Source organism: Malurus melanocephalus, unplaced genomic scaffold, assembly GCF_030028575.1.
Source record: "Malurus melanocephalus ecotype Western Australia unplaced genomic scaffold, MMel_1.1 scaffold_21, whole genome shotgun sequence".
Taxonomy (NCBI): domain Eukaryota; kingdom Metazoa; phylum Chordata; class Aves; order Passeriformes; family Maluridae; genus Malurus; species Malurus melanocephalus.
In genome coordinates this window covers 2,999,173-3,012,376 of record NW_026623253.1, presented here as the reverse complement: position 1 = coordinate 3,012,376, position 13,204 = coordinate 2,999,173, and the positions used below count along the sequence as shown (strand labels likewise).

The window sequence follows — 13,204 nt, the reverse complement described above, 5'->3', positions numbered from 1 at the left end:
CCCCGCGCCGCCTGGACACTGGGAAGATGGATGGGCACGTCCTGGGATGGATCGTCCTCCTGTGGCTCGCAGGTAGGGCCGCGGGGGGGGGGAGGGAGGCACGGCCGTCCCGGCGGTCCCGACGTCCCTGTGCGGTGCCCAGCCCGCCGGGCTTCCCGGCTTTGCTGAGGGCGAAAACTGGGAGGTTTTGGGGAGATGCGGGGGGAGCCGGCGTGGGGCCGGGCGCTGCTCGGGGGCGTCCCGCCGTGCAGTTTGCGGAGACTTCGAGGAGAGGGCTGGGGACGGCGGGGGGGGGCAGCCGGCGCCTCCTGCCCAGCCGGGGGCGCGGGGCAGGTCCGAGGGGACCCCGGGGCTTCTTTCCGCGGGGTCCGGGGGGCATTTGGGCCACGCTGGCCGCGGGGGAGAGCWGCGCGCCCTTGTCGGGGAAGGGGGGGAGCCGGCCCGGGGGGGCTGGAGAGTCCTTGGCCGCGGCGGCGCGGGAGGGATGCCCACAAACCCCGGCTCCCTCCTCCCGCCCGTGCCGTGCCGAGCAATTGCAGGAACTTCTCCTTTACCCGGTGTCCTGACCGCACATGCCATCTCAACAGAGGTGTGAGAGGAGGCTGCCCTGCCTCTGCCCCGGCTTCCAGGGGCTCCTTCCCCGTGACGGTGCAGTTGTGCCCAGGCCTTTGTGAGCTCAGGACGGGATTGTCCCCCCAGCCCACCTCGCCGACCGCCGGCTCCCGAAGAGGTCGGGCAAGCCACCCCGAGGGCCGGGGGAGGGGAGCCGGAGAGGCGAACAGAGAAGGCTCAGCGATGGGGAGAGGGCAGGGGGGACAGGGTYTGAGAGATGGGCAGCGAGGAAAGGAGAGGGTAGGGATTACAGCAGGATGAGAGCGGCAGGGCAGCCGGGAACCGGGGAGAAAGCCCTGTCAGGTCAGGGGCATGATCTGCCTCCTGTGAGCCGGTGCAGCGGCCAGGCACAAGCAGGAGCAGCAGGCTATAGGAAAAGCTGCAGTAGGATGACTTAGCCAGGCAGCCTGGTTACAGGCTGAAAGAAGAAACAGACACACTTAGGTTAAGTGGCATGTATTTCCCACTGTCACCAATGTATCCCACAAAAAAGACCTCAGCCTCTTCCCTCTTCCTATTCAGATTTAGAATTCACAAGCAGTAAATTCGGGTTTTAGTCATAACACCTCTCTCCCACTACCCACCCACCCCTTTCCTTGCATTTTCACTCTGAGTCATCTTCAACACCGGTGCCTGCCTACTGCTCCCTTCCAGGGTTTCRCGGCCTCATCTGGGGCTTCAGCAGCTTCCAGCTCATCTTCCCTTCCTCCTGCCCTGCCGTTTGGCTGCTTCCAAATGTATCCCACTTCACTGAGCTGGTCTGGAGTGCCTGCGCACCCTCAGCCACCATCCTTTCCTGCTWGCCATAGCAGTGTACTGATAAATAGCATCCAAGGATCAGCAAAGGACTACAGTGTGTAGCTAAATATGACATTACATTCCTCCCTCTTTTTAAAGAGCTTCTTTATCTGGACGTGTCAGGCTAATCAGGACTTTTTTATCAAGCTGAAAGACGGGGCTGTTGACACTTTTCTCCCTCCACTGAGGGAGGTTCACGATTCTTGGCAGCGAGSACCGTTTGGAGCATGCAGGGTCAATGCAGAGAGAGAGGTACCGCAGCAGTGGGAAGACCTTCCAGTTTCCTCTAGCCCTGTGATTCTGAGACAGGACTGCGTGCTGCTRGTGCTGTGGAGAGCTGGCAGGCACAGGCTTCCGGCAGGCAACAGGTTATCTATCCATAGCTGTGTGCTGAGGGATGGAGGCAGTCAGTGCTCGCCTGCTCCCCTCCAGCTGCTGCTGCCCAGCCATAAATCAGGCKCTGATGTCCTTTTTCACGGCTGAGAGAAAGCAAATAAGCAAAGGTGTGTGAGTGTATGTAATGCACAGAAAAGCAAGGGGAGGGGGGAGCTAGCAAACGTGGATTCAAGATTTTCCTCTCCCCATTGGCTGTGCGAAGGAATGAAAGGTCTGCATCAAGGTAAGGAGCCCTAATCCAGCCAGAGTGGTACACTCCGCCCTGGGAAAGAGAAGTGGGGGTTGGGAGGTGGAGGGGCTAGGAGACAGAGTGCAAGATGGGGAGGGAGCAGGGAGACAAAAGGGAGCAGGAAAGAGAAGGCTCTCCTTCCCTTCTCTGCCCTTCTCCCTCCTCGAGGTGGGCCGAGAAATTTCTAATCAGCGCTTTAAGTCCCTTTCCTCCCAGCAGTAATTCCTCTCTGTCSTTTGTTTGTCTTTAATTTTTGGCTCTCGCATTTATCTTTTGTTTGGTTTTGCACATTGTGAATGCATAYGCACTTTCAAAAAATCCTGTGTGAGGTACAATGGATTTGGTTTGGCTTCTTCCCTTCCTGTCCTGCTCTCCCACGTGCCTAGAGTGAGTGTTTTAATAACAACAGCAAATGGATGAAGAGCAGGTCCTTCTTTATTCCTTCCTGGGAGGTCACACGGGTTAAGATATGTGTGGGACTGTGTTCTCATTCTATAAAAAGAAGATACAATTTGCCAAGTATCGCTAATGCCGGTGTAAAGCCATTTCTTGTAAATTACCAAGTGCAGTTTGATTCTGGAATGAGTCCTCCCCTCGTGTTTGTCATTTTCTTATTAATGCTGTATTTCTAATGCATTTAAAACTGGAGAAAAGTGCTGCATTGGAGACTGAACTTTAGTTTTACATACGGAACAAGCAGAGCAATTTTTTTCTGCCTCACAACATGGGCAAAAYTTGGAAAAAAATATAGTTAGAAGACTGTCCACGTTAAAATGGGATCTTTTCTTCCTGATAAGTACTTTTTCACCAGTAATTTAGTGCTCAGTCCCTGTRCACTGTTGCTGTACCTGTTCTTTCCCAGCCACAGTTCAGGAGGGCAGGCAGAGGGGGCATGCTGGACCACTGTTGTTCTTTGCTGTTTTTGGCCAGATGAGCACACTTCATGGGAAGACAAGGAATTACATGGACTCTTTTACTTGTTTTGATTTAAAGTGTTCATCTGAAWCCGCTTGCCTGGCTTCACAGAGCATAAGTGTAGCGAAAGTGGGAAGAAATCACGTTTTTCTTACCTTTGTTCCTGTGAGGTCACCTTGAGTGAGACTGGCAGACTGAAATCCTAATGCCATCCCAAGGACAGGTGTTATGGCTTGGTGTTACAGGGCTTGGAGAGACGCTTCRCATTTCTTTTGCTTTGTTCTCAGGCTTCTGATGGTGACCAATTGCTGAGTGATAATTCTGGGAATGATTTTGGGGTGYTGAACTAAGTCTAAATCAGGAGGCATCTGACAACTGTAGCGGCTTTCAGACACCAGTGAGGCAGTGTGGGTTTGATCTGGCTGGCCAGAGCAGAAATAATTCACCTGAGGGCATCCAGGGTGGCTTTTGTGAATGTGTGAAAGGGGTTATCTATCCTAAGGGAATGTAATRAGCACAGGGAAGCTGGTGAAGAGAGAATGAGGTGAGGAGCAGAGAATACCTGGGTAGAGCACCACAGAGAATGGGGTAGAGCAAGGARCAGTCCAGTGTCTTCTGCAGTCACTGTGCACAGCCTGGGCTGTCCTGTATGGAGTGTTTTTGTGTTGAGGTTCTTTGCTGTGAGTGCTGGGTGTGCAAGGCCACGCTTTTCTGCAGCTGATTTGGGTTTTCCCCTTTCCAGGTTAAGCAGTTAGCAGAATTTCTTGGTTTTGATGTGGAGCTGTGGAAAATAGAGCCGTGCTTTCACCTCAGCTGCAGCTGACCTGTTCACGCGTTGGTTACTTGCTTCCAAAAAAAAGTTGGCAATTAGTAGTCACACTGCTAAGCACACAAGTCTGATAGGAACCAGACCAAGACATCCAATTAATTTTCCTTAAGGCACTYGACACAATCTGATGGTGATGGCTTTTGCTGATAAATTGCATGGATTGGATTTAGTCCCACATGAGTGGGCAAGAACCTGTACAATACAATCTCAGTGATCCCACTGGCTCTTCATTCATCTGTTTACACATCTCTTTATCATCTCTGACTTTCTGGTCTCAAAGCCCGTATCTTGTACTTCCTGATTCAGGCTTGATCCACATTTGGAAGTGTGGATGGTGTGCCTGTATTGAGCAGTGGGGGAGAGAATGTTCTGAAATGATGCATGGTATCTAAGGTGCAGAATGCRAAGATCCTTTCGCCCAACAGTTTGCTTGGGAAGTGGTATAAACTACCCTAAAGGCACTGTTTCTTACCAATGAATGGACGCTTTTCTGCCAAAGCCCTGAGGTAAAGTCTAGGMGTAGCTTTCCTGAGGAGTCTGGTGAATGATTTCCATTCTTCTGTGTGAACAGCTGCTACTCCTGTCAATAAAGGTACATGAAAACAGGGGATGCAATTTTTTGTGGTTTTATAGAATCCACTGCACTACCTCAGACAAGCAGTAGCATGAGCCAAATAATTGCAAAGAAAGAGATGAGATTTATGCACAGATTGGGAGACTGTGTGCTGCCTTCTCCTGGACTCAAGTCTTGTGCTCCAGGAGAGAGAGACCTGTTCCACTGAACTACAGTATTTGGCTTTGCCACTGTTTCAAGGGATTGGTGCTTCCGATCAATTTTGTTCTAASTTGATGATCTTAAAGGTCTCCTCCAGATCAAACCAAACCATTCTGTGATTCTATTGCTAAAGGCTGTGTAGTGAAGCTAAACCTTAGTGAGATTCATTTCACCTCTGGGAGGCACGGGCTGCTCTGGAGGTCAATGGCAAAGCAGGAGCCTCGGTTATCACCTCTCAATTGCCTTCTCCCTCTTTCTCAGGGAAGGCGCTTACCAAGATCAGGCTCACAAGGCTCCAAYGCGCCCTTACAAATATCCCCTCTGTAATCACTTCCTGGAATTTTCTTTAATCACCAGTGAAATGTATTAGTGATAGCTTGTGTGTAGTGTTGATTGCATAGTTTGAATGCATAATCTGAGGATAGTTCAGGAAAGAAATCAGAGAAAGGAGAGAAAATGCACATTGCCAATTGAAACAGACAAACCCCATACAATTATATTTCGGAAGTGTGATTATTTTTAAACTCTTTCTCTGGGAGTGTGTATATATATATATATATATATATATATGTATATATATATATGTACAGATACACAAACCCTTGGATTCTTTTTATTTTCTAAGAGTAAGGATAGCTGTGTTTATAAGATACAGTTGATTAATATTTTCAGATATTTTTCTGTGGATTTAGGATAGCAAGAAGGGAGGAAAGCAAAATAGTCACATAGTCATGAGGATCTCAGGATCTATTTCATGTCAAACTTCAAACATTGTGAAATTCACAATGAACAAGTTCCTTCTCTGGATTGCAGGAATTGCATTTCCATGATGATTTTGAAGGGCTAATTTTGCTCTGTCTGCATTAGCTAAAACATGGCACAACACAATTCTGTTTCTTTTTAGTCCTACTTGTATTAAACTAGACAAAGAGCTACCATGGTACTGCCACTAAGCTTCTCATAATTGTTCACATATTTCACTRTTTTTTCCTTTGCTGTATTAACAACTCAGAATTCTGTCCTGTGAYATGTCCGAGGCTTTTCTTATCTTGGCTATGCTACATTTTGAGGTCAGCAGTTTCTTCTTGAAGGTGAGGAATTCCTATAATTCCCATACCTGGACATACCTGATCAGTGTAAAGCCACCATCTTGTCTTTAGGCAGTCAGACATCCTGGTGGATGTCCATTTTTGATGGACACCATTACAGCAGTGACGCACTACATGAATCAATTCCAGTAATTCTTTTTTGGCAGAGGAAGTAACAGGTGTATAATTTCCCAGTTCAGCCATATATAATTATATATAATTTGACTTAAATAGATCTAAAGTTTCCTCTGCTCCACTCTCTCAATCTGAGRCACTGTGTTGCTCTAAAATGCTATTCCTGGAAAGAATCCAAAAATAATACTTTAGAAGTTAATAAAGAACTTGGGATAGGATATAGAAGATGCCAGATCATTTTCTGCACATCTCCAAAATGCTTTTGGGAAGAAAAAGAATTGCTGTGTTTTCCCAAAAGCTGCTTTTCTTTTCTTCATACAGACATTCACATGGGGGTAGGGTGGAGAAAGTTAGTCAGATGAGAATTCGCTAAAGCTCAGCTAATCATTTATTAAAGCAGTCCTTGGCTTGCCAAACTCATTAATCTCATTAACAGGGACGGAGGGCTATGGTGCATGGTTAGCTGAGAGCACTGTGTTTACTAAGCAGTGCACTTGGTTCACAAGGGAAAGATTTAAATATTCAGTGTGTCACTGTTTTATCCCTGAAGCAGAGGTAACGTGATGAGTCACTTGATCAGCTCATGCCACATGCTGGCTTCGGCCTYGGACTGTGAGGAGTCAGCCACAGAGTTGCAAATACAGGGCTGACATGGACCCCTTTGTTTTTCAAGGTGTTCTTCATGTTTCTTGCATTCCCATGCAACCCAGAAAGCACAAATCTCTGGAGAGGAGGGGATAAGACATCACCACTTGAGAAGCAAGTGGTAGGGTTCCCTTGGTGCCACATGGCCCTGTGTTTGGTCCCTGGGTGAATGAAGCCTGGCAGAAAYGTCCCAGTTGCCACTTCCTCAATAATCTCTCTGCCTGTGCCTTGGAAAAGCGCAGGAGCTGTCTCATTCCTCTGCCTCTCCTGTGGGAGACCTCAGCTGTGTTTAGTGGTACTCTGGAGAACAGCCACACTTCGATGTTTGGATTTGGGTCTAGGCACTTCTGGCAAAATTAATGCCTCCTGTGCAACTTCCACATGGCACAAACACAATAYGCATGATGTCATGCATTCTTTATTTGCACAATACAACATTTCTGTGCAAACACCAGAGCGCCTTGTATTCTTCAAGCCTTCAAATAATTGTCCCCTTGGTCACATCCTGCATAGATCAGTGACTCTTGCTTAGTGCCAGTGACCACCTTGCCTTTCTCAAGTGAGCTTTCCCCTAGGTTCTGTCTGTATTGTGTTTTTCTCTCAGCTGGGATTTATAGACTTCATTGTGCTTTATAGTTCAGACAGTGATAACTTGTTGAATTTAATATTCACTGTTTTTCCAGCCTCTTCACTTTCCTTTGGTTCTGAATCCTGATCATGCAATCTCTGCTTGCTTTTGCTTTTCAGGTCTGCAGCTGTCTCCAGCTTGACCTTGTCTCTTCGTGCCTGCTGTTGTTACACAGTTGATGCATTTATTGCTTTCTGTCTGCTTCAAGCTCCAGTGCTTTAGTCTATGCCTTTTATTCCTCCCGATTCTAAAGATATCTCCTGTCATTTCGCTTTCTTTTGCCAACTTCCATCTCCTTTTCATCTTTGCTTTCTGGAGTGGGTGGGTTATTTTTGCTGACTCCATTTCCTCTTCTCTCTACGTAATTTCTGAATCTCCTGCAACCTGACTGCAGCTCTTTGTACTACCTTTGACCTGGGCTGMGACACCTTCTCCAGCTTCTTCCAGCTGAATGCAAGCTTCCGTGATTGTCATCCTGCTTATCCTTCTGCTTCCTATATTTGCTCTGCTAYTTTCTTATTCCGTCTTCTTCTTTCTTGGCATTTTCCCTTCTCTTCTACTGCTTCTTGACATCAGGAAGAGATGTTTTTTCTTYATCTTCAGTCTTTCATTCCTCACTAAGCTTCCCCAAGTCCATCAGTCCCTTGTGTAGATKCTGTGTAAACTTACTTTGCTGCTTTGTTTCCTTGTGTCTTGCCCTCTTTTACCCCCTGCGCTGCTCTGGGCATCAAGGTGTGTGTAACATCAACGTTTTCCATTCTGAACCTGGCTCCCTTTTCTCCAGGCTGTGTGAGTGCTCCCAGACATTGCTGCCTGCAGCACAAGGAGGGAAGCAATGGAGAGCATGTGGGGGAGTTTTGGCCATATCCCTGTGGGTACGGGAGCCCTCACTCTCCTGAGGGCTCTCTGCTGACACTACTCACTGACTTCACCTCAGCTACACAAGGGTGTGGCAGCAGTCCTGTGCATCTTCTCTGGGGCCTTAAAACACCAGCTCCAGGCTGCAGCTCCTGTCAGCTGCTAGATAAACATTACGTRTTGAGATCCCTCTGCTCCCTGGGAATGTGAAAAGCTTGAGTGTTTGGGCCATTTTTCTCCACACCTCCCACGTGGAGCAGTTTCTCTCAGTGCTATTTGCCAGCCCTGGGAGGAGCTCTGTGATTTGGATCCGCTCCTTGGTGTATCTCTAGAGTTTGGCAGAGCAAGCCTCACTAACTGGGCAMTGGTGCAGAATGTGCTGGTCAGGCACTGTGTGTTCACCTGACTTTTAAAGGGGAGGTATGATGCCACTGAGATGGGGAAGGAGGTTCAGCGGGGTTGTCATGAACTCAGGATCTGTCCCCTTGGCTRACCTGCTGTACAAGTGGAGCATGGCCATCCTAAAATAATTCTTCCTTATGTTTGAACCTGCCACAGAAGCCGTGAATCATCACACCATTATGTTAGGGCTTCTACAGCATGAGGATTCTGCATTTGAGCCTTCAGCCCCATCATGCTGTGTTTTTCTTTGTGGCTGTAGGCTATGAAAAAGCAAACTTATTTCTGCTGCCAACATCCATGCTTACATACATTAAGGAATGTTGTGCTCTAGCACCCTAAACAGATGGACAATTTTACGTATGTGGTGAGAATGGTGCTGTGATAAAATACAGTAGCTCCCTCTTCAAGCAGTGCCAAGGCATATGATACTCATGTTTTTGTCTTCTAGCTGAGGTGGAAGGGTTGCAGGTCACTGTGCCTGAGAAGAAGAAGGTGGCCATGTTGTTTCAGCCTGCTCTGCTTCGCTGCCATTTCTCTACTTCTTCYACCCAACCAGCTGTGGTACAGTGGAGGTACAAATCCTACTGCCAGGACCGGATGGGAGAAGCTCTGGGTATGGTGACTTCTGGTTTGCAAACAATGAGCAAGAGAAACCTGGACTGGGATCCCTATCTGGACTGCGTGGACAGCAGGAGGACMGTCCGTGTCGTGGCGTCCAAACAAGGATCTGCCATCACCATAGGAGACTTCTATAAGGAGAGAGATGTCAGCATCGTCCATGGTAACTCTCGTACCCCAGTGATGCTTGGTGGGGGCTGGGATGGACCCTTGGCAATTTGGGATACTGGAGTCTGGCAGTAATTGTGCAACTGACTCTTAGAAAAGGCTGCGGGAAGGGAGCTGTTGTATGTCAGATATTTAGGATTCAGCCAACYAGCCCTAGACCCAAAGGTAATTTTCTTTGGCACTTCTCTTCAATTGACTCATGTAGGTCTGCAAGATTCAGTATCCTTTTTTCCCTTCTATGAAGTGGAAAGTTTTTATTCCTGACTTCTGCATATCGCTCTGTATATAGATTTTTCTTAGCAAAGGGGTGGCAACAGGAGAGACACGAATTCAGTTTCTGCAGGATAGATTTTTTTTCCTTGCAAATGTCACTGATGTTTTCCTAATTCTGAAATACCAAGATTATCCTGCACCTCATRTTTGCTGAGCCCTGAACTTCACTAGTCATGAACCTAAACCCGCACAGCCTTGGGCACAGGGAAGGAAAGAGGCTTCCATGGGACAAAGTCAGGTTGGGTGGAGATGAAGGATGGCAGGGTCCTTAAACATTTTTGTCTGGAAGGCTGTGTGAGAGACCTTGTAACTCTGAAGTGCAAGGTTTCTGACTGGCTCAGGAGACCACCTAGCCAGCATTGGAGACTCCTTGGTGTAGAGAGCATGCGATCAGCCTCAGTGAGAGGGAATGTTTTCTTTTTTCTTTGTGTAACCTCTTTGCAGATGACTGAGRTGCTGTAGAGGAGAGACACCTCTCTAAGCCCTTCTTTCAGGACATGAATAGTGTTGGGACCCCAGCCTTAGGTGACAGGAAGGACAGAGAGAGACGTTAGTGACTTCTYCTGTTCTTGGAATTTGCAGAGTGAGCTGCCTCTGCAGCATTATCTGTGTTCCCACTCACAACTAGAAGTCGTGATCCTGTTGTTTTTTCCTGAATACTGTCATATTCTGGATAACCCCCCCTTCTTAGTAAGGAAATTAAATAGATTTGGGATTTGGAGTGTCCAGTGTGTTCAACACTCCATTCTTCCTGTTGGTGTTGGAGGGAAAGCCTGACTTTTCTTTTTTGCCTTCCAGATGCAGACCTGCAGATTGGGAAGTTGATGTGGGGAGACAGTGGGCTCTATTACTGCCTTATTATCACACCAGATGATGTGGAGGGCAAGAATGAAGAATCAGTGGAGCTGCTTGTGCTTGGTGAGGCCTCTTGTYGGGCTGCTTTTTCAGCAGATACCTGATGCATCTCTCCTGCTGCTCTCTTGCTCTCTCTCCATCTCTGTGCACCGTATTACTATGGGTGTAAGAGCTATGCAAAACAGTCCCTGCAGCACTGTCACCATTGCCTTGCACCTTGTGCAGTCATTCACACCTAGGCAAAGTGGGAGGCAAATGCTACCAAACCAGAATAGTAATGTTTACACCCACACTGCTCACACATTGCACAGGCGTAAACGACTGCAGAAAGTGCAGGGCTATGGAATGTCAGAACTCTTGATTTTAAGGGATAAAACAATAAACTTGCAGCAAAATGAGCACTTGAGACAGCATACACCCAGAAGACATCAGATCCTGTGATTTTTGCAGTCCTCATCCCACTCTTCTGACCTGTAAGGATGTCAAGGAACACTGTGTTGAATGTATCAGTTTGRGAAACTTTTTCATGTGCCTAATAACACTTGTCCAGTTAGAGGTGTGGTTTCACAGTCATCCTAATCAGGTCTGAGCTGGTGCAGCCACTCACAGGACCTGCCCTCCCTGTGGTATGTGTGCTTGGCTCTGCTTCTGTTAAGCTCCYTTGAGCAGTGTGGTGAGCAGGATCAGTTTCTTTCCTATTTGCAGGGTTTGCATTCAGTGCTGGCTTCCATGATACAGCTCACTGTAAGGGTCAGAAAAATACCCATTCCAGCTAGAGGAGAAAAGCAGAGTGGAATGGGCCYTTCAGGGACTTCTGTTGACATGCCTGTAACATGCCAGCTGTAGCACTTCAACCCTAGATGCTCCATGACAGCAAGCTGAGTTTTCCCCTACTTACCTTAGGATTGCTTGCATGGTTCTTTTGTGTACAGATCTGTACATCCTGTGAAGGAAATGTTAAAAATGTTGGGTTGATAGTGTGTAGGTGATATATAGAGGTGTGCAACAGAACATGTCTGTCAAGTGCCCTTGCTCTCCTGCCAAAGGTCAGAGTTTAATTGGTATTTACATTTGGAGCTGTAGTTATTGTCACCAAGTAAACGAGATTGAATGGGTGAGTGGCTGTCAGTGCCATTGCCTCTCCTCACCCTTTTGGATGTCAACTGGACAACTGGAGTGGAAGGTCAGAAAGTGGAAGGTCACTCCAGAAAACAGTCACCTGCCCGTGTAAATCCGCAGTGTGACTGTGTATYGTCTGCCAGTTAATAACAGGCCCAAGACTGATGTGTGTGAGTTCAGGTGAGGTTATCTCTGCCAGGTGGCAGTGGTACCTGTTAAAATCCTCCCCTGAGGTCCTATCTCTKGTTGTGTAGTGATGAATTTTTGTCCCTTCTTCATCTTCCTCTCTAGGATTTGATGTCTTCCTCTTGTGTATCTACAACTATGCTCAGACACAAGTGATGAAACAGTGCCATGGTAACAGGAAGAATAGTTTTTCAGTATGTACAGAAGACTGTGGAGAGAAAACATAGAAATCCCCTCCTCTGGAGCTGGTTTGATGTCTCTGCCCCRAGTTCATTGTGGTTATGTTGGGGGAAACATGTAGCTTAGGCTGGGTTGCYCTTGACCACATCTGCTTTCCTGTTCGGCCTCTGGGTCTGACCTTGCTCTTTATGCAGCYCTCTGCCAAGTTTGGCAGCAGTATGAAAGCAGACTTGTCGTGGGCACACTTTTTCTGCCTCATGCTGTGAGGCAGCTTCTGTATGTTGCTTTTCCTGGGTACAGGCAACATTCCAGCTTTTGGTGCAATTCCAGGGTTACCTACCTGTTTTCTTTTTCCCTCTCTCCCCTTTCCCACCTTATTCTTTTCCTTCTGCCTTTGCTGTTATTTTTTTTTTTGTTGTTGTTGTTTTTGTTTTTCTCTCCCCATTGATGGCTAAAGAATGAAGCAGCCAGTGATGAAAATACCATTTCTTAATATTCTGCATATTCTGGGATATTTTTTTGTTCCATCCCACTGCTTGGAGGGAGATTCTGAATACAGATGTAGATTGCAGCAATTCCACAGTCCTAGGGGACATGTGGTAAAAGGTTTTTGTTTTGCTGTTTTCTGTTCTTTGGGTGGAGCCCAGATTCCCTATTTGAGAGGCTGGAACAGCAGAGGGATAGTGCGTGAGAGATGCTATGATTCCCAGAACTCATTGCTGTTTGCTCCCTGCTGGCRGTGGTCTCTCAAATACAGTTTGCATTGCTTATTTTGGGGTTGCTGCATGATTTAAGCATAAATTAGAATTTTGARTAGAGCCGAGGTTCTACCCACTCACATTATCATTGGGGTGACAGAAAAATCAGAATAGAAAAGGAAATAGGAAAATATCCCTTCTAGTGGTTTCATATTAATGCCAGGATTAAAGGGCAGTTTAATATCACGTTGAAACCATGAAGGGACTGAGAAGCAAAAATGGTAGATACCATACTAATAGCATCAATAAATTAATGGAAGTTTGTTTAGCTAAAAGTGGAGAGTCCTGGTTTTATGCAGTGAATTGCACCATGAAAAATTGGTCAACAGCTCCTTTATTATGACTTGGAGCAAAAAYCAAGTCCTGGGAAAATTATAGTATTTCTTTTTTTCTTAGGAAAGCAAGCACAGAAACCTTCAATGAACTCTTATGTRGCCAGGGAGCCTGGGTCATTATGGGATTGCATGTGGAGTTTTGTTACCTGTATGTGTCATGCTGACACACAGAGCTGCTGGTCAGCTCTGGGTAGAATCAGAGAATCCTATGTGCTGTCTTCATTTCAGGCTTATTTCAGAAAAGCATATAAGCATTTATTTATATCCATTTGTGCTTAGCAAAGCTGATAGGATTTGTAAAGCATGCCTGATGTTAAGCATGTGCTTATTATGTACTTCAGTGAAAAGACCAYTCAGTATCTTTTGCTTAGTCAGGGACTTTAACCCTCTCTCAGTGCAGGT

At 46.9% G+C, this 13,204-nt stretch overlaps 1 protein-coding gene across 5 annotated transcripts in view; it reads left to right on the top strand.

Annotated features, from left to right (window-relative positions):
* Positions 1–7: 7 nt before the first annotated feature.
* Positions 8–13,204, top strand: part of ILDR2 (immunoglobulin like domain containing receptor 2) — a 41,301-nt gene continuing 28,104 nt past the window's right edge. For all 5 annotated transcript variants that reach the window (XM_057389960.1, XM_057389959.1, XM_057389962.1 and 2 more), the window contains exons 1-3: positions 8–72; positions 8,759–9,091; positions 10,168–10,287. In XM_057389960.1, the coding sequence (XP_057245943.1) occupies positions 27–72; positions 8,759–9,091; positions 10,168–10,287 (499 nt within the window). In that variant the 5' untranslated portion in view covers positions 8–26. The remainder of the gene's footprint in view (positions 73–8,758; positions 9,092–10,167; positions 10,288–13,204) is intronic.